Source organism: Eublepharis macularius, chromosome 11 (genome assembly GCF_028583425.1).
Source record: "Eublepharis macularius isolate TG4126 chromosome 11, MPM_Emac_v1.0, whole genome shotgun sequence".
NCBI lineage: Eukaryota > Metazoa > Chordata > Lepidosauria > Squamata > Eublepharidae > Eublepharis > Eublepharis macularius.
Genome location: NC_072800.1, coordinates 47,831,101 through 47,853,022, shown reverse-complemented (window position 1 = coordinate 47,853,022; position 21,922 = coordinate 47,831,101). Strand labels below are relative to the sequence as shown.

At 45.8% G+C, this 21,922-nt stretch overlaps 1 protein-coding gene across 1 annotated transcript in view; it reads right to left on the bottom strand.

Moving 5' to 3' along the window:
• Positions 1–4,505: 4,505 nt before the first annotated feature.
• JAZF1 (JAZF zinc finger 1) overlaps positions 4,506–21,922 on the bottom strand; it is a 197,824-nt gene continuing 180,407 nt past the window's right edge. Inside the window, exons 4-5 of the mRNA XM_054990736.1 lie at positions 11,998–12,167; positions 4,506–5,194 (exon numbers count right to left, since the gene is read on the bottom strand). Of these exons, the coding sequence (XP_054846711.1) occupies positions 5,018–5,194; positions 11,998–12,167 (347 nt within the window). The 3' untranslated portion in view covers positions 4,506–5,017. The remainder of the gene's footprint in view (positions 5,195–11,997; positions 12,168–21,922) is intronic.

Here is a 21,922-nt window from a genome sequence, read left to right as displayed (position 1 = left end):
TTCAGGGAAGGGGGAAAGGAAATAGTAGGGGAGGTGGAAATTAGATATTCCTGCAAGGCCTTACAGTTTCTTGCTCTTGTTGCAATCTTAATTTAGAACGTCTCAGACAGGTAAGTTCTTATGCTCATCTTGTAACCTAGAAATGAACAAGGGGAAGTTGTATTCTAAACAGAGCGAGTTCTGTAAGCACCAGTAACTTGAAAGTTGTTAGCCTTCCCAAATATTTGTACTGTGAGAATAAAGTGCTAAAATAAAAGTTCATATGATCCAGCTTTCAGAGATGATATTCCTATAATTCATGGCCTTTCTAATGCAATTGTTTCTACACATTGAATATGGAGTATCTGCCTAATATGGATACATTGTGTTCATCTGTAAATTTTTTCTCTGCATGATTTTTAAATTGGTTGGTGGTTACTTCCACAATAACTTTAGTGTGCTGCTGAAGAAATACTTTTTTGCTTGAAGCTGCGAGCAGGATGGAAAGACTCTAAATAACATTTAATGTTATGCTCTATTATGTGATATTTCCCTTGATTTGCCAATGCCTATACTGTTACATTTAGTTGGAAGAAAACTGTATTTGGCAAAGTTTCTGCTTCTCCCAGTTACAAATACTGCTTCACACGAGAGATTCATGTGTTCCCCTCTATTTTGTTCTGCCAGCAAATGAAGACTTTTCGTTTTGCTTTCCCCTACTTGACCAGCCATCCTGTTTGATTTTAATTGTTGTGTGATGTGCATATGCATTTTGTTTAATCTTTTTTTGCTGCTTTGAGGGCCTTACTTGAGAGGAAAGACGGGATAAAAATGTTTTAAATGTATTGTTTGTTCCTTCTTGTTCATATGTGGTGGTGGTGCCTTCGCATTTCTGGAGAATTTACTCTTTCCTTTTGTAGCAAATATGGTTTTAGGATCACTGTGAAAAAAAAAGAGTACACTTTGCATCCAAAGAGAAAGGTAGTAAAAACTTCCCATGGAAAAATACCCCCCCCCCAATACATTCTGGTATGCCTGGTCCTGTTAGCAGGAAGTCATTTAACACCATAAAGAGTTAGAAGTGGTTTTTAAAACAACAAGGGCTGATTCCGCACACCTTGGATAATGCACTTTCAATGCACTTTATGAATCGTTTGAGGTGGATTTTTTGTTCTGCAAACAAAAAAAATCCATTCCAAATGATCTATAGAGGATTGGAAGTGCATTAGCCAACGTGTGCAGAATCACAGGTAAGGAAAGTTAAAAGGGATGGGGGGGGGAGTAATTGAAGCCTTTTCTGTCTGATTTTCAGTGAAGTCTTTTGCCCTAATTTCCCCCTGCTTCTCCAAAAAGGATCTATTGAGCTTGTGCTCTGCCACTCAGTTGGAAAGCATGGAGAACAGGGAGCTTAACAACATTCGATTTATATACCGCCCTTCAGGACAACTTAACACCCACTCAGAGCGGTTTACAAAGTTTATCCCCACAACAGTCACCCTGTGAGGTGGGTGGGGCTGAGAGCTGTGACTGAGCCAAGGTCACCCAGCTGGCTTCAAGTGGAGGAGTGGGGATTCAAACCCAGTTCGCCAGATTAGAGTCCCACCGCTCTTAACCACTACACCAAACTCCAAAGAGACTGAAAATGTAAAGGGATAATAGCTGTATAATGTCTCACAGTGTGGCTTTATTGGGCTATAGCTGGGAGATTGATGTTGCAGTTTGGGTAAAAGAATAAAAAGCCACAGAGTGATTCAGAAGGAAGACACACAAAAAGACCAGCATGCAGAGGGCTGATTACAGTGCCATGGGTCTTCTGTAAATATAGTAGGTTGGGTCAAAACATTCTGTTCTACTAACAGCCTTCTGTTGCAAGGGGCTGACTTTGGGAAACTATTTTATAATTGTTGTATTGTCGAAGGCTTTCACGGCCGGAGAACGATGGTTGTTGTGGGTTTTCCGGGCTGCATTGCCGTGGTCTTGGCATTGTAGTTCCTGACTTTTCGCCAGCAGCTGTGGCTGGCATCTTCAGAGGTGTAGCACCAAAAGACAGAGATCTCTCAGTGTCACAACTGAGAGATCTCTGTCTTTTGGTGCTACACCTCTGAAGATACCAGCCACAGCTGCTGGCGAAACGTCAGGAACTACAATGCCAAGACCACGGCAATGCAGCCCGGAAAACCCACAACAACTATTTTATAATTTTAAAACATCTCTCCTGACTTTCCATTCAACTGGATAGCAGTTAAAAAAACCATTTAAAACATTTTTTAAGAATGAACCTATAACAAAATGAAATACAGGAATGAGGGTCAGTAAGGAATGCCACACAAAATGGAAGTTCTTCACCTGTTGGTAGAAAATGATAGAGGGAGACTAGGGAAACTCCCTAGGGATGAAACTATGCAGTCTGTAGGCCCTTCCTCAGGTTGCCACCCATCTAACCTCCGACAATAGGGGTGCCCAAAGCAAGGCCTCTGAAGATGGCTGTAACGTTCATATAGTGGTCCTTCCTATGGTTGAAGAGGGAGAGTCCATCACTAGAAGGCTGCTTCCATCAAAGTAAATGCCAGCCTTGGGGGAGGGGGGGAGATGTTGGAGTGTCAGCAAATGGGGAGGAGGTGTTAAGCAGAGGGCTATATGTAGCCAGACACTTAGTTGGTGGCTATGTAGGTCTTGGAACCAATAAAACGATGCCTGTTGCCTTCTCTCACCCTGCTGGATGCAGAAGTTCTGCCAGTACCTTGGGATTTGGCCCAGAGTACCAAATCCTGTGCAGGAGTTGCCTATCCATTCGCGCCAATAGCACATTCATTAGAAAATCATCTTGTCAGATGTGTTACTAAATAGAAAATCCTCTGTGAGATAATGAATAACATGCTCTTTACAAATCAAGGTGATAGAGAATGAAAACATATTCAGTTTTGGTTTAGGTCAGAGGCAATTTTTATTAAGTATGATTCAATTTACATTTATAAGCAGCTTTTATTGAAAGAAATTTTTGATGCACTTTGTGGTGCTCAGTTCTGAAACAAACTTCTTGTGACTTACAAACTTAATGAACTTTGTCCCCCAACAAAATATAGGAAAATATAATTTAAAGCACATTTTCACACACAGTACAATACATTCACTATACACAGTATAACAAAATAGTCCCATTTTTACTTGTTTAATACTGTCACAATGATTAGGTAAATCAAAACTGGATTTTAATAGAGGAAAGGAATTGACATGCAACAATATTAATTTAGTCTGCCTGCACTTTTTCACTTGGAGCAGAATGATACCAAAGTCAAAATGTTAAAAGATGGGCTTTATGTATAAGCAAAGTAGAACTTTTAAGTATAAGCAATAAGAGTCTTATGTCTGGATCATTCTTGATACCATTGTTGACACTTGTGCTACAAAATGTATCTTTTGTAAGACGGATCAAGGGTGATTTGTTTAAAGGAGGCTTTATTTTAATTTTTTTCAGTCCTCATTATGAGGCATTCAGTTCAGAAAAGAAAACTTTAAAGCGCATCCTGGCCCCCCTCAATCTTTATATATAGTTTTAAAAGAATTGAGACTTCTGCATTTCTCAGATCAGGTATATAGTTTTTATATATTTATATATATATATATATATGTATGTATAAATACAAAATACAAGAGGGTTACTAGTAAAACGTAACATTTTCTTGGATGGGAGAACTTCCCAGTTTTATTAATGTAACTCTTGCATATTTTGTAAACTATTCACCTTAGACTAGCACTTACACAAGAGGAAAAGACTGAAGGCAGGAGAGCATCAAATAAATGAAGCATTCAGGTATGGTCCAGACACAAGCAACTCAATGATAGTTCCGACTTCAGGTCTATCTTTTGAGTCCCTGCTTCAAGAAGCACTTCATTTCAGTAAGGCTCATGATGTCTCATAGTTTAGAAAGAAATTTTAATGCTAAACTCGTGGAATGCAACAACTTAGGGTTAAGTTAGAAAATATAGATATATAGATATATACATACAAAAATCTGAAGGTACAATGCACATAGAACTAGAAACTCCCTCAATGCAAGTAGTGTACCCTCCATAAAACATGCCTAGAATTTTTATTTGCAACCACTGGCACACATTAGTACTGCAGTTGCAAGAATTGGCAACACATAAAACATTTAAATTTGTTGGCAATAGAGAACTACAAAGTGCTTTAAGACCTCCATCTAAGATGAAGATAATTTCTTTCACGCTAGATTTGCACTTCATTTCCAAGTGTCTTTTAGTAGTAGATAATTGGAGAGCAATAATGGGACCACGGCAATTTGCTCCTCAGAAGTCTGATGGGTCTTTAACATTATATAACAACTTGTACACACAGAAGTAGGAATTCTACCACTAGAGTGATTATTCAGCTAGTTCAAATGGCAAGACATTTCAGAGGAGAAAAAAAATTGCAGGATAATATAAAATACAGCAAGCACACTTTTTATGTATGTTATCTGAGTATGAAAATATTTTTAACATATGTTAAACATTCTCTTATTTATAATTTCAATACCTAAAACCTTGCTATTCCACAGATTTCTATTACATAAGGCATATTAACCAGGTGGATAATGGGGGAATTGTTTTGGTTTTGCAAGCACATGGGAACGGATGTGTTGAACTTCTTCAACCACATTACAATCTTGAAATTATCTCAGTGCCAAGCTGTCTTTGTCTCCCCTCTCATTTAACACTGAAAAACAGATAAAATATACACTATCCCCTAATTCTTTGGGGAGTAGGTGGGGAGGGGGAGAAGAGATGCCTTGAAGAATGTGTAGCTTTTAGCACCTTATAGCAAAGTAATGTATATGGGCATGATGATTACATGTGCAAATGTACAAAATAATTAACTCTACAAAGATAACATCATTCCAAAATTACAGGAAAAAAATGGTAAAGCATGCAATTAAATTCTTTAAGGGATTGCTGAGTACTTCCCCAAGAGAAGGTGGCTGTCTTCAAAATCAGCAACTGCTGGTGAGGATTGCTTGGCACATTTGTGACCAGCCAGTTATTGCTGCATCTTCCGGATAATCTCAGCAGACACTGGAGGGTGGAAATTGATTGTATGGTGCCGCAGACCCTGAGCTGTCTTGTAACTCTTTCCACAACGGCATTTGAATGGCTTCCGCACACGGATCTGTGTCCTGTGACCATTCTTGGCATGGTATTTTATACCATTAACATTCTGTGGAAGGAGGAGCGATACGCTTGAGTAAAACAGAAAAAATGGTCAAGCAGCAAAGCCTACCTTCTACAATGGCAGTGCAGTTGAGACTATAATTATAAAGCTACTTAAGGAAAACGGCATCAGGCACAGGGCTATATATCTAAACAAAGGGCTACTTACAGTCTGACATATTAAAGCTAAAGTGATGTCAGGGTTGTGGCCCCTGCCATATACACTGGGGTTAGGGGTGTGTCCAGGGTTGAGCACCCCAAGCACCCTGGACTTGCCACAGCCCCCTTACCTGAAAGCCGATGGAATGCCAGCGGCAGGCACAGGAAGCCCCAGGGAGGGGGTGCAGCTCCAGACAACAGCAAGGGAAAGGAAAAGGGAGCCAGAGGGAAAGACCAGCCAGGAGCACGCCGCCCAACACCACCCCCAAGGGCAAGAGGTACACACACCAGTCCAAGATGCCAACGAGGGGGTAGAGGTACTGGAAGCTCCTGCCCATGCCCCAGGAGAAACCAGAAACCTCAGCCACCAAAGAGGGTTGGCTGAACTCCAGGAGACCAGCCCAGCTCCTCATGAGCAAAGACAGAGGAGGCTGTGCCACATCACCTGGAAGGGTCCTGCCAGCCCTGTCCTTCAGGAAAGATTGAGGGAGAAGGGACGAGGGAAAGGAGGCACACCTGAGGGAACTTTGATCTGCCGCAGATACGGATGGAAAGAGCGTGTCCCAGTGGACTTGACCAGGCAAGGCTTGGGCGGTGGCTGGAGGAGCGCCTGGAGGAACTATGGATGAAGCTGATGGCCTTGCATCGAGAAGCACAGACGGAGTTGGCACACGAGGTGGAGTGGTGGGGGGAGGCCCGCCCCCCCAAGGGGCGGCTCGCTGGCGGAATGTGCGTTGGCATGGGAGATCTCCCAGCCAGTTGACGAAGCCTTCGAGGGATGCGGGGCCTGTGTGCCTCCATGAAGGTTCACCGGCAGAAACTGCAGGCACTATTGGACTCGGGAAGCTCCCTCTCAATGATCCACGCTCACCTCCTCCCTCTGGACTTGAAGGTGGACCCTGGTGATGTGTGTGTTGAGGCACGCCCGGCAGTGGCCTCTAGTCTGGATCACAGTGGAGTACCTTGGGACATCGCACCACATGAAGGTCACCAAGGTAGCTTACCTGCCCCACCCTATGCTTCTGGGATGGGATGCACTGGAGTTCACACAGCTGCTCCGAGAAGCTTTGAGGGAGATGGCGACCCCGCAAATGGCAGCGGCTCTACAGGAGGAGGAGGAGGAGGAGGAGGAGGAAGATGACCCAGGCAAGGGGCCCAGTGCAGAGCCGGTGGAAGGACCCCAGACGGACACCCCAGCAACGCCTGTGGCAGACCACGCCTTCCGTATGGCCCAGGAAATGGATGATTCCTTATGACGCGGGAGGCTGTGGCGGTGGAAGAGGGGCAAGTGTGCGATGTCCGAAGGGCCCAGCGAGTCCCACGCATTGAGAAGCACGGGGGGGGGGGGGTTCTGCATGGCCTGCTCCCCAAACAGCCAAGGTGAAATCAGGCAGTTGCTGGTGCCGGCCCCCTATCGGGTGGAGGTCCTTCACCTTGCTCATGAGCATGCCTGGGCCGGTCGCCTGGGCCATCGTAAGACTCTAACGAAGATCCTCAAGCGGTTCTTCTGGCCCTCCATGAACACGGACATAAAAGCCCACTGCTGCTTGTGTCCCACGTGCCAGCAAGTGACTGCCCGGCAACCACTGAGGGCCCCTCTTATCCTGATGCCGGTGATGGAGACGCCCTTCCAGCGGATTGCAATGGACTTTGTAGGACCACTGTCATGCACGCCCTGGGGCTTCCGCTTTGCCCTGGTGGACTATGCCACACGATTCACAGAGGTCATCTCTCTGAAAATGATGCAGACCCTGGGGATGATACGAGCCTTGTTCTGGTTGTTTGTGATGGTGGGGCTACCAGATGAGATTGTGACCGATTGGAGAGGGCCCTTCCTGGCAGCTGTCATGAGCCAGCTCTGCCAGAACCTGGGGATCCAACAGGTCTTCACCTCAGCATACTACCCTCAAACAAATGGGTTAGCCGAGCGCCTAAACCAAACTGTCAAGGAAGCCCTGAAGAAACTGACACACAATAAGCCCCACTAGTGGGACCTGTATATTGACCCCCTAATGTTTTCCTTATGGGAACCCCCCCCCCAGGCCTCGTCAGGTTTCAGCTCCTTTGAGCTAGCGTCCGGGCGCAAACCCCGGGGGCTGCTCTCACAGTTGGAAGAGAGATGGAGCCCGCAGACCAGTGAGTCAGCACCACCCATCAGAGAATACATCCATTGGCTACAGGAACGGGCGAAGCAGTCCCAGGAAGAGGCTGCCCAGCGACTGACCTGCACTCAGTCACAACAGAAGGCTGCCTATGACCGGGGTACACACTTGAGAACCTTCCAGCTGGGAGAAAAGGTTCTCGTTCACTGTACGGTCTTCCCAAGGGAGGAGGGGGACCCCTGGTGGGGCCTTTATGTGGTGGCAAAAGTCCTGGGACCCACCACCTACAAGATCCAATGCGGCCCCTGCCGATGTCAGAGGAAGACGCTACACGTGAACCTATTAAAGAGGTGGCACGAGTGCTCCAACAAGGAGTGTCGGCTAGCCGAAGACCCCGTGGAGCTGCCGGCCAGTGAACTACAATGGACAACAGAGGCACTGGAGGCCGAGGAACCACAAATGGGACCTCAGCTGGACCCAACTCAGCAGGCTCAGCTCTGCGCCCTATGGGAACAGGTACCTGGGGGTCTTCTTGCGGCGACCAGGGACCATGAACTTGGTACACCACACCATCCCAACGAAACCAGAACAGGCAGCGCGAGCAACCTGGCGACCCACTCCCCAGAAGCAGTGGGAAGCCATAGAGCGAGAGACGGACAAAATGCTGCAGATGGGAATAACCAAAACCTCCAGAAGTGAGTGGTGGAGCCCCATAGTCCTGGTACTGAAGCCGGATGGGTCGACTTGCTTCTGCGTCGACTATAGGGAGCTAAACCGCGTGGCCAAGTTCAACGCCTATCCTATGCCGCGAGCCGATGTATTGGTGGGCCAGCTTGGGTCGGCTCAATACCTATCGGCCCTCAATCTGACAAAGGGCTACTGGTAGGTGCCCGTCTGCCCTGAGGATTGGGAAAAGATGGCCTTCGCCATCCCCAGGGGGCCAGGGGGGAGTGGGTTGTGCCTGAAGGGTTTATTATACCTAGCAGAAAGGGAGGGGAATTATTCCTGACATGGAATGTCTACTGTACTGAGCTCTTAGATTATCAATAAACTTTTACTCATGCATCCTTGGACTCGAGCAGTGAAGTTACTTGAGATCTAAGCTGGCAGTCTCTGACAAGTGAAATGATATGGTATAGCTTCATCTCATCAGTTCTCGGAAGCTAAGTGGGGTCAGTACTTGACTGGGAGACCAACGGGAAGACTGCAGAGGGAGGCACTGGCAAACCACCTCTTCTTCTCACCTGCCTTGAAAACCCCTTGCTGAGGTTACAGAAAGTCATTTGTGACTTGACAGCACATGCATACATATTATATTAAAGCTGGTTTTACAAATTCATAAATGTTGGTGTTTTCTTAAGTAATCCTTTGTGTTTTGGCTGTTCTCCTAGGACTAAATAGGGTGAATGGGGTGAGGGCAGACCAGCAGATTATGAAATAAAAGATAACATATAATATAAGCCTTACTGACCTTTAGGGAAGGCCAGGTACAAAATCAACCAGGCAGCAGTTTTTCAATTACTTGTCCAAAGCCCCAATAGTGGAAAAGTCTCCATACAATGAAACTTTCTACCAGTTAAATAAAATTCTTACAGCTGCTGACCAATTGCTACAGGTTATCTGTAGCCAGCCCCTCTTATAGGACCAGGCGAAGCAATGACAATTTTTAGGAATACTGTACTTAACTGTAATCCTGTCATGGACAGCTAATGAACAGAAAACTCATTATGGGCATAGATGCGGAAAAGTTCTAAGAGCACTTGTCCTAGCATCTGTTGGATTTCAAAGTTCCTACTTTACCTCAGAGCTGTATCCTGTATTCAGGCCAGCTCCCTTTTCCATCCATTCTCACTTAGACACAAGTATAAAACAAATTTCCTTGTAGAGGAAACAATATATATTGAGAAATGTCCTTGCGCATGCCCGGCCACCAGAACTGCCGTTGTATTAAATGTAATGTTTTCAAGTACCCATAATGTCCGGCGGTGGGGGCATCATGACACCGCTGCAAGACCTCCCGTCGGAGGCTGTCGGGGACATAAAATTTGTTTCCGGCTAGCCAATCCCCCTATTCAGGACAGTGGACTATAATGGATCATTTCTGCAGTAAAGTTTCCTTATTCAAACAATGGACTCTTGTTTGCTTGTAGAGGAGAACCTGTAGGAAGGACATTATTTAGCCACAGTCTGACACAGAGCAAAAATGACTGCATTGGAGGTGAGACAGAAATAAGTTTCTCTCCGTGAGCTGGCCAAACAGGAAAAAATATTTTGTAGAAAACTGTCCTTGGATTGGTGGCTTTCTCTGACCAATCTGTTTGTGGGCCAATAATTTGTTCACTGTGTGTTCTCACATTAGTGACGGGCAAGAGATCCCTCAGTCAGTACTCATTTTTTTCTGATGAGGGAGGAAAGGTAGCAGAAGGAAACAGAAATATCTCAGTTGTTTGACTGCCAGCTATCTCCATTTATTGGCTAAAACCCACGCAGGAAACAGCAAATGCCAGGGCTTTCCTATTTCCCCCCACTAAATAATACTTTGTGCTATATAGAGGTGGCTTCTTCGGCTGAAGAGGTTTCCAACCAATCTCAATATGCTTGTTTCTTCAGCAAAATACTGAGGTTTTATTTTTATTTTATCTTTTCTGTACAAGTCCTATATATCTACTTGCTGACATAACAGCATCACATTTTTTGCTCAGTAGCTACTGAAAGTGTCACATCAAATGAATTTCTCATGGATAGTATGACAATAAATTAATTTAAATAAAGGAAGTTATGCCTTGAACTTGTGTTTTACCCTAAAAAGTGCAGAGGCCATGCCTTGCTTATATCTGACAGCAAATGTTTCCATTTTAGGGTCTCACATGAAATTATACCATTGTGAAAATAGCAATAACCTATTACAACAAGACAAGTTCTGTTTTAATTTACTCTATATCCTGCTCTTCTGCAGAAGTACTCAGGTAAGATACACATTTAAACAAATGTTTAAATAAATACAAAGTAAAAACCAAAATATAACATAAAAACAATTCTAAAAGTTATAGCAACACTAAAATCCTAGCAATAAAACATTCAGCAGTCCTCAAATTAAAACTAGGCCAGGCATAAATAGAAAAACAGCATTCTTAAAGGAAAAATATCTTCTGTTCCCCTTCTCTGGAACTGCTGATAGAGCATTAATTTTGAATCTATTCAGTTCAGGTCAGAAAAGGCTTCAGAGGGTGCAATCCTAAAGAGGCTTACTTGGAGGTAGGCACTTACTCCCAGGAAAATGTCTTTAGGATTGCAGCCTTAGTCATCTAAAGGTCAGCTATTGTCTCTGCCTCTTTCCCTTTTGTAGAATTTACATTTTCTTGGCTCTCCTCCAGCTGTGCAGTTCTCCCATGCCAACTCTCTCCCTCTATCCAGCAGTGGATTTGCATCAGAAGACTGGAGGAGAGGGGCTTCCTGGCCAACTGATGTCTCTTCTTCCTCCATCTTCTCTCATCAACAGATCAGGTCAGCATAGTTTGTTTCTTGTTCCTGCAAGGGGGCTCTTCTGTAGCCCCCTTGCATATCCTCAATACTGCTCTCCTATTTCATTGGCCGCTTGAACCAGCTATTTGTCTCTACTTCAGTTTTCAGCTTTTCTATAAAAGCCAGATGAGATGCTGCACGAGTCTACTCCATTGCGCTCTGCAGAGACTGAAACTAGAGAGGTACCGCTCAATAATGGCCAAGTGGTGGTGGCAGTGTACCAAAAGGAAGAGAGAAAAGCCCTTCTGTGGGTTGGGTTAGCTGGGGTGTGTCTTGCCACTAAGTGGAGACTTGGGGCAGCCACTAGTGCCTAGGCACCTCGGAGGGCAAAATGGAGCAATGCCTCACTGGGCAGTGGAGCTGTTCTGCCACTTAAAATGAAGGAGAGGAGAACAATGAAAGCTGCCTTGAGTCCCCATTGGGAGAAAAATGGGGTATAAATGAGTAAATAATGGCAACAGCAGAATGAGGTTGACATAATTTAAGACTGTCTTTTCTTCTTAAGGACAACTCCAGAGGCTGAGAAAGCAATCTTCCATTTCTCAGTGTGTTCTGAATTTTCATCTACTGTATTTCATATACGAAATATAAATGTTTTGTGATTCAAAATCTCAGACTTTAAGGTACACATGCATAAGAGCAGCCATGCTAGAACTCTTGTCCAGAGTCGAGCTTCACACAATGGTCAACCAGATGCCCCCAGAAGACCTAAAGCAGGGCATGGAGGCTAAGCCTTCCCCACTGCTGTTGCTTTCTGGCACTAGCATTCAGAATTCCCCTGCTCTAAATATGGAGGTTCTCTTTAGTCACTTCGTGGCTAGTAGTCATTGATGGACTATCCTCCAGGGATGTGTCTCATCCATTTTTAAAGCCAGCCAGCCTTGAGGCCATCATGATGTCTTGCGGCAATGATTTTCACAAATTAATTATTTATTGACAGTATTTCCTTCCACATGTAGATTACAATGAAATTTAGGCAAAATTAGATACTGGCTTTCAAAGAAGTGTCTCCAAATAAAACACTTACCTTATATCGCTTTTTACACCCAGGTACAGGGCAAGCAAAAGGTTTTTCATCCCCTCCATTCATACACATGGAACTTAGGATAGCTTCAGAGCTGATGGCACTTTCTGTGGTCCAGGATTCATCACTGTCTGAATCTTCATAATCTACTTCCTCCTCATCGTATTCGCTACCTAGCAAAACAAAGCAGGGCAGTAAAGCAAGAATTAGGTTACTATAATGGCACATTTCATGTTTTTTACTACCCTCCCTGTTCACTGTCTCATCTGCTTTGATGCTGTTTCATTTGCCAGTCAAAAGGAAGTTTTAATTATTATAAAAATGTTTCTCATTATAGCCGATACTTGATAAGACCAGCAATGCTACACTGGGTACATAATTGCTGCTAATATATTATGTAAACAATTTTCTATAGCATCCCTCTAAATGCTGATGGAAGGAGATAGTTCACTGTCAGACAAAGAAGTGAAAAAGTGCGTATGTTTGTATGTGGGGGATAACTAAACACTTCTTTAATTAATTCCCCTGCTTCAAAACTGAAGCAGGTTTTTAAGGCTTTTCCTTTACACAATAAAACTCTTGAAGGGCATAATTCTTGAAATCATAAACAGTGTAAAATAATATGTTGACAAGTCTTAATACATTTACTAGCCCTCTGGAATTAATACGAATTATAGCACAACATTAATAAGAATTATATTGTAGCAATTACAGCTGTGAAATTCATTCCCCCAGGTGTGAGGATAAATGGCATTGTGTGCTGCCCTAATACGGCATTATGTTCTAGATAAACTGCAGCAGTCTTCTGAGCATCACGTGGCCAACTTTTTAATTTTATTTTTTAAAGTTGCAATAAATATTAATAAGATGCTGTGTGACGTGCACACATTAAAAAAGGAAACCAAGAGAAAGCAGACTTCAAGTAGCCACAGTTACTACAAGTAAAAAGAAGCAACAAGAGAGAGAGAAACTCAACAAACTTGTCACAGTCTTAGCCAGTAGCGTCTGCTGGCGGTTTCTGCCTTTGGTCTTATTCATATATTTTTGACCTGGCTTGAAGACTTTGAACAATTTCAAGTCAGGACCAACAAACAAATAGACTAAAAATATGTCACAAGGTCACTAGGCACTTGGCAGGGGTAAGCAGCTGTGGCCCATGCTGAAATAAGTGATTTCCTACAAAGCAGGAAGTCAGAGCCAAATTCCCCCTTCCATGCTCACAAAAGAAGGGAACTATTTCTGCCATCTATTCCTGCTGCAGACCCCACGCTGCTTCTTATGCCATTGCTGAAGGTCTCCGATTCTTAGAAATGACTGTTGGAGGGATGCAGAGGGGGCTACAGTGGGAAAGTAAGGATGAGTTCCATGGGTGGGTTTTTTGGATCCAATCCAAAAATTTCATATCCTGATCTAGCTTTAGGGATCTATACTCTGTATTCACACCACCATCTCCCTCCCTCCCTCCCTCCCTCCCTCTGTGGAGCAATTCCCTCTTCGTTTTCTTTCCAGCTATGATTTAGATCCTTGTGTGCAACAGATGTTGATTATGGTTAACATTGGAGTTGCCAGCCTCCAGGTGGGGCCTGGTGTTCTCTGGAATAGACATGGGCATGGACTGGGGAAAAGCCACGGACCATTGGGCTGTAGTCTGTCATGTTTCATGGACCCATCCCTGTTTGTGGACCTGTTAGTCACTTCCGGTGGCCCTAGCACCACCTCCTTCGCACTCAGAGATGCCAAACTCACAGCGTATTTTCAGCAGGAACTCCTATAGCCACCCTCCAAGTTTGGACAAGACTGCATTATGGATTTCTGAGTTACAGACCCCCAAAGCGGCTACCCCAGGAAACTTCCAGTACATAGAATAGGAGCTGCAAACACCAACTGACTTGCAGCACCAAAAAGTTGTAATGAAAACGTGGGATGGAGTTGGAGAATCTTCTTCTGAGAATGGAATCATGGCCCCCAGAGTGGAATGATGGTTCCTGGGAGCAGAAAACCTGCTCTGGGGCTGGAATGGGAAGGGAGAGAAGTACTCTTTGACAGGATAGCCAAGGAGATGTTTTGGGGGAGACAGCAGGAGGAATATTCTTTTAAAGGACACGAGGATAGAGACAATCTATGAGAGGAGGTTAAATTTGGGGGAAGGGAGTGGATTTCTTTGGGGAGACAGGAATATCCCTGACCAGGACAGGACAGAGGCGATCTTGGGAGGAAGGAGAGTCTCCTTGAGGGAATAGAAATCTCCCCATCGGGCTGCCCAAGGGGAGGCTGGAAGTGCTGACTCTGGGAGGGAGAACAGTTATCATGAGGAGGCAGACCTGGGCATGGGGAGACTAAAAGACAGGAGGACCCTTGGTGGGGGGCAGACATCTTGAGGGGACATATGTAGAAAGGAGGATGAAAGTGAGAATTTTGTGGGGGACAGACCAAAATTGGGAGGCAGCAGATATGGACAGCTAGGCATTGGCAGGTCTCCATTGCATGTCAGGATTGCATTCCATAATCAGGAGCTCCACCAATGGAGGAAGCTGGATCTCTGCGAGGAGGTACAGAGACTGCACTGGTGGGGGGGGGCAGCTGTCTCTAGGAGCATAAAACCCTTAGAAGACTTTCAAGAGGGGGGACAAGCTGTGCATTGCAACCAGATAAACAACAGTGCAGTTCAGTTCACTATTCCCATCCCAACCCTGCAAGATGCCTACTGGTCCTTGGTTGTGACCTTGACGGTCAGCTGCGAAGGGGCAACGGGCTCCTGGGGCGGGGGGTGGTGGCCCACCACACCTCCTCTGGTGAATGAGAGATGGCCACTTGGAGGTGGCCACTTGGAGCACATGGGTTCTTCTGTTGCCAAGTAGGCCCCCTCTCCTGCTTTAAGGCCTGCCATGGACTGTGCAAGTTTCCTGCGTTGCTGTTTTACTGCTGCACCAAAGATTGCCCTGCACGTGTGTGCCCTGATACACGTGTCAGTTTCCTGCCTGCTTGTTAATTACCTTGCTGCTGCAATAGACTGTGTTAGTCTCCTGACACCCTGTTGGGATGACTCCACAAAGGACTTTCTTCCTGGGCAGCCTTGCCTAGACCTATATCTGGACCTCCCAGTGTGTGTGTTTGGACTTTATTACAAGTGTGCCCCGTGCCTGCATTGCCATCTGCCACGGACCGCGCCTGTTCCCTGCTATGGACTGTGTTCTACGTGCTGTTCCCCCTGCCTCCATGGAAGCTTGCCTCACCTGGGCCCAAGCCGCTGCTAGCAGCCGGGCGCCTGCCGGGGAAACCTCCAGCGAGCCTGGCTAGGCGCTCCCTGGTCAGTTCCTGCCTGGAGCCTCCCGCGGGCCGGTCCCCGAGCTTGCCCTTGCTACCGGGCAACCTGCTAACCAGCCTCCGCCATGCCCAGCTGGCAACCATGTTCTTAGGCAGCTGGAAGACCGAGAGAAGAAGCCTGCTTTGGGAAGCCATTTCGGCGAAGCGGACACACCACGTCCGCAGCGAGAGAACCTCGCCCCGCTCTGCATATCTTAGGAGCCGCCCCGGAGAAGAAGCTAAGTGCCGACCATCCCAAGCACTTAAGAGAATGCATCTCAAAGAAACCTCCGCATTCCAGAGCTGATGACATCAGGGCAAGCCCTGTCCGCTGGAACATCCATTCAGCCCACTCGGATTTCCCCCTCCCTCCTTTGTCGCCTCTTCCTGAGGTGTCACTGTAACACAATCAGATTACTAAAGTGGCCCATCTAAGCCATTCAGTGTCCCATTAAAGCCTTTGTTTTAATCTGTGAGAACCACTAAGTACAGCACCAGCCCCAGGGTACGTTTTGGGGTATTTAAGCTGGTCTCTCAGACCGCATGGTGCGCGTGCCATTCCTATCCAGACCCCCTTGCTGTCTGTCCATGGATCCATTACTGGCATTGGACCACCTCGCTGTCGTGTCTCTGCTCCGCTTCAGGATTGTGAGTATTTCCCTTATCATCGTGGGTTCCTGCTCAAGCAACCGTCTCTATATTTCTTACTCTGCATTTCTTAGTTCTTGTATGCTTTCTTGTATGTATGTGCAAGTTCAGGCTTACGCCACACTATTAGTAAATACACGTGTTTATTGAAACTATTTGTAGTCTGCCTCTTTGTCACTAGAGTGTCTGGAATCGGGACCTCCGTAAACATTGGTTAGATCCGCGCTAATTTTAGTTCCAGACTGCTAAGCTAATTTCCCCATTATAAAAAGCAGTTCTGGTAACACTTCGGATGGTGGTGGCCCCTTTTTCATGTGACAGGGAGGTGGTCAAGTGCTACCTGCCCCCCCTACTTTCTCACGGGCTATGGGTTCCAGTTGTTGGGGCAGCCACCAGGGTGAGGTGTGTTTTGTTGGTGGCCACCCCCCTCCTCGTGAGCTTGGAAGGTGGTCAGGGGCCCGCTGCTCTTCCTTCTGCCAGGGGTGATGGGCTCCTGTAGTGGGGGATGGGGTGGCCCCCAACACCCCCCTTTGTGACTGGGGGCAGCCACACTGCATTGTTGAGGTGGGTTTCATCAGTGGCTGCCCCTCCTCATAGGCCTGGGAGAGGGCCTTCCCCACACCTGGGGGAAGGAGACTTGGGCTCCCCTATTTGGACCAACTCTTCCTCACACTTGGGGAAAGGAGATTTGGGCTCCACTATTTGGAGGGAGCCTTCACCACACCTGGGGAAGGAGACTTAGGCTCCCATATTTGGATGATCACCGGCAAAAGACATGTTGCCAATGCAGTGACTGTGAGGGAATAGAACATCTGCCTTTGGAGGGCACCTTCTCCACACTTGGGAGAAGGACACTTGTGTTCCTCTATTCAGAAAGATCTTTCCCCACGCCTAGGGAAGGAGTCTTGTGCTCCTCTATTTGGAAAGACTATTCCCTACACCTGGGAGAAGGAGACTTGGGCTCCTCTATTTGAAAGGACCCTTCCCCACGCCTGGCAAAGTGGACTTGTGCTCCTCTATTCGGAAGGACCCTTCCGCACATCTAGGGGAAGGAGACTTGGGCTCTTGTATTTGAGAGGACCCTTCCTCCCACCTGGGGGAGGAGGACTTGTGCATTTCTACTCAGAAGGACACCTTCCCATTCCTGGGGGAAGGAGACTTGGGTTCCTCTATTTGAAAGGACCCTTCCCCATGCCTGAGGGAGGGAGGCTTGTGCTCCCCTATTCAGAAGGACCCTCCTCCATGCCTGGGGGAAGTAGACTTGGGTTCCCCTATTCGAGAGGACCCTTTCCCATACCTGGGGGAAGGAGATTTGTGCTCCTCCATTCAGAAGGACTATTCCCTGCACCTGGGGAAACGAGTCTTGGGCTCCCCTGATTGAAAGAACACCTTCCCACACCTGGGGAAAGGAGGCTTGTGCTCCTTATTTGAGAGGACCCTTCCCCACGCACGGGGGAAGGAGACTTGGGCTCCTGTATTCAGAAGGACATCTCCCCACACCTGGGGGCAGAAGACTTGTGCTCCCCTGTTCGAAAGGACACCTCCCCACACCTGGGGGAAGGAGACTTGTGCTCCTCTGGACCATTTGGTGACGGGTTAACATGTAGCTAATGTGGAGCCACTGAGTCTGTTTTCCAAACTTTTCATTCCCCAGAACCCACTTCTCCGATGTATTGATTGTGAAAGTTTTCTACCTAACCCAGGTGACAGGTTGATGACAGGTTGATGAGAGACCTGTTGGGGGGGGGGGCTGTTTCCACTCTCCCATCAGTAAGCAGTGACGATGGTGAGGAAATACCATTTCCTCTAAGAAACAGCAGCGACGGTGACTAAGAACCCACCTCCCAAATGGGCTGGCAGTAGAAGGAACACACCTCAGTGACGTGGTGGCCGTGAGAGCAGCATTCCCCATCCTGTGTTGAAGCAGAGGCAGCAGAATTTCATTCCCCTTACCAAGGGAGGGATTTCGCTTCTAAGTAAATGGGTGTTGGGCCACAGCCCAGACCCTCCAAGATACTGGTCCTCAGACTCTGGCACTGACACTGAGACTGGGGAGGGGACGGCTCCCGGCTTAGGACGACTAAGTCTTTCTGCTGGAGCAAGGGGCGAAAAGGCAGAAAAGAAAAAGCACACCCCCTCTCAGTGAGAGCATCGGTGTCCATAGCCAGTAGCCAGAATGCACCTAACCAATGTGGTGGACACACGGTGGGCTTGATTGCTACCCAAGGCGCAGCCAATGACCTACCGGCTCATGAACACCGAACCGACCCAGTCCATGTAAAATTTTTGTCCATTTTTCAGTCTGTGTCCACCTCTACTCTGGAATTACAACTGATCTCCAGATTACAGCACTCAGTTCCCCTGGAACTGGCAGCTTCAGAAACCAGACTTGATGGTATCTTATCCTCGGGGAGCTCTCTCCCTCCCCATGCTCTAGGCTTCACCCTCAAGTCTCCAGGAATTTCCCAAGCCAGAGTTGGCAATTCTGGTTAACATTAACTAGACTCCAACAAAACCGTAGGTTGCAATCCACTTCAAAACATGGTTTCAGATTTGGGTTTAAGAGGGAGCTATGACTTGTGCCAGCACAGTTGTATCTCTAAACTATGACAAGGAAAGGGAAGACAGAAGAGAAAACAGCACAAGAGCTGTCCTTGATTTACAAACCATAGTTTGCATGAGACAATGCGATGCCTCACTTTGTATATGCAGAAGAACTACTTTGGTGAAAATTATTAATCTGTCTTTGCTTCAAGGGATATTCCCTCAAGAGCTGCCTTTGAAGATAACTTGGAAGCTTCCACTGGTACAAAATATGGCATTCAGATGTTTGTCTGGAGTTATTACTCAGAATACAGAGCACCTGTTCTTCAACATCTGCACTGGTTCCCTGTTTGTTTCTAGGCTCAGTTTCACCTTTAAAGTTCTTCGTGACCAGAGACCCTCATATCTATCAGATTACACCTCCTGATATATTCCTGTGCACCAACTGTGCATTACAGATTACCTCCACCTCGAAACAGTCTGCTGTCCCTCAGCTTGGCCTATGACATTCTTGGTAGTAGGGCCCACAGTTTGATTTGCCTGAAAAAGTGCAGAGGGCACCTTTGCTTCTTGCTTTTCACAGGGTGTGTAACATTTTGTTACTTTGCTGAGTCTTTTGTAGAGAATAACTAAGATGTCGGAGATTAGAGTAGATGATTTTTGCTGTGCTTTGTTTAAGTAGGTGATTCTATGATGATGTAATTTCTGGACTAATGTTTTATTTTTATTGCATCTTAATATTGTATACATGAGTTGCTTTGAGTCCTAGGAGAAAAGCAAGATACAAATGTGTTAAATAATGAACACAACAATCTGAATAAGACTGCACCTAAACATTTAAATAAATTTATCATTGTTTCACCCCAGTCTTAAATTCACATCATTTAGGATTTCCGTACACACTTTGAGGTGTATTTTATTTGAATAGAGGGATCCATTCCATATATGCATTTTTTGCACATGTAAATTGGATTCTGCCTTTCTGCTGAATAAGCTGTTACTTCAGGAAAGGGAAGTCCGGTGTACACACTACACAGAGTAACAGTCTTCTAAATCAGAGTCCCCAACTCTTTTGAACCCCTGGGCACCTTTAGAATTCTGACAGAGGGTGGTGGGTGCAACCATGAAATAGTTGCTGTAGAAGGTGGAGCCAGCCACAAAATGTCACAGAGTGAGGTTATGCATACTTCTAATAATAATAACTCTTCAATATTGCTTAACAGGCTTTCTTGCTTAAGTTTACCTTCAGTCACACAGTGAAGATTCTTGTGCTGTAGCAGCAGCTGCTGCCAAAGCAATTTTTAAAAAAATCTGCACAGCCGATCAGATTGCCATTGTCTAATCAGAAGCTCTGATGGGCAAAAACCCCACCAGTCCCCACTAGGGATGCCAGGTCCCCCTACCCTCCCTAGCGGGAGGGTGGGAGACCCAGCACTTACCTTTTAGATGTCCCTGGATGTTCCTTGTGTACGCACACTCCCACTCCTATGCAAGTGATGTCATTGCATAGGAGTGGGAGCATGCATACTTAAGGAACACCCAGGTATATCTAAAAGTTAAGCGCTAGGTCCCCCACCCTCCCGCCAGGATGGTGCAGGCATGGGAGCCCTTCTGCACTTCTCAGCGGGTCAAATTGGGCCCCAAACAGACCAATTAGGCCTGTTTGGAGTCCAAATCGGACTGCAGAAAAGAGCAGAAGTGCTCTCAGGGTAGGGTTGCCAGCCTCCAGGTGATGGCTGGAAATCTTCCGGAATTACAACTGATCTCCAGGCCATAGAGATCAGTTCTCCTGGAGAAAATGGCAGCTTTGGATGGAGGAATCTATGGCATTATATGCTGCTGAGATCCCTCCTCTCCCTAAACCCCGCCCTCTCCAGGCTCCTCCCAAAAAATCTATAGGAATTTCCCAATCCAGAGCTGCCAACCCTATCTCAGGGGTGGTGTGATGACATCACTCCTGGAGGTGATGTCGTTGCGCTGCCCTGGCAGTGCGCCTGAGGTGGCGTTTGCCCACCTTTCCTCCCTTACCAGCCAGGTGAGTAGAGGTGCAGGCAGAGGGTGGGAGCAAGGGATCTACTTGCCCCCAGTGGAGGAATGGCATCTCTAGGCCCCACTCACTTTCTAAAAACAGTTGGTGCATACCAGGAAAGGTGCTGGTGGGTGTCATGGCAACCAGGGACATCACGTTGGAAATTTGTTTTAAGCCCATTGAAACCCAAACAGGTGGGAAGCCCATTGACTTCAATGGATTTAGAAAACTGTAATTTTGCTTAGGATTGCACTGTTCAGAGTTGTGTTGCGAGAGACAATTTAAAGAAACAATACTTAGGCACAGTACACGAGTTTAATTTTAAATTAAACAAGTATTTAAGTTCCCAGGCTCGTCTTATTTCAGTTTGGTGTACTTTGCATTGGAAATCCCATTACACATTCTCAGGTTGTAATACAAATGCACCAACATATAAGCAAAGCTTTAGCAATATTAACGGCTATTAACATTTGAAAGGATTAATCTGTTCAGTGATTCATATATCTTTGGGGCTTGTGTACACAAAAAGACATCTACGCTTACATAACTTTCTGTCTTGCTTACACAGGCATGGAAACTTGAAATATTTTAGCCACAGCTTTGCTCATGGTATGCTTTCACTCAGCTTTGTATTTAACCAACCTCTGTATTGTTGAGATTGTGCCATTCTTTAAATGGCCATCTGGATGAATCAGGGTCCCTCTAATATTTGCCACATTTCTACCAACAGTAGCTTGGCACTTCCCGATATTTATGACAATTATATGGTAATTATACTAGAAGTGGGCCTAAGTCTCATGGTAGAGTTCTACTGTCCACACATCCTACTCAATGTTGATCCAGTTGCCTGACTTATTTAGATGAAACATTTTAATTAAAAGATTTCAATTTTTTTCCTCCCCAGGAAAGCAATAAATTACTGTATTAAGTGTACAAATAAATCTTGGTCTAACACCTGGTGGTGTGCCCACTGATGGTGTACTGAAGGAGAAGTTCATGTGGGCCAAAACAGACATTTTTCATTTCTGCCCCTTTTAAAAACAATAAGAGGAAATGAGGCCAAATGAAACTCAACTCTTATGTTTGCCAAGTCTAATGCCATTCTGAATCAAACTTTTTAAAAAAGACTTGCCCTCTGAAATTATGAAGTGCCTTCCAAGCAGGCAACAGGTGTTGGCTAGAAACACCCTTAATAGGAATTTAAAAAAAAAATGTTGTTGGAACATCCGTGGCTTTCATTTCATACAATGCTCATTTAGGACCAAAACCCAAGTATGCTTCAAAGAATCTCTGTTCACAAAAATCACTCACACATTTTTTTTTAACAAGAAGGGTTGGATCCAACCAGCTTTTCTGAAGGTAAAAAGGAAGGAGTGGCCCTCTGACCATCAAAAACGGATAAGC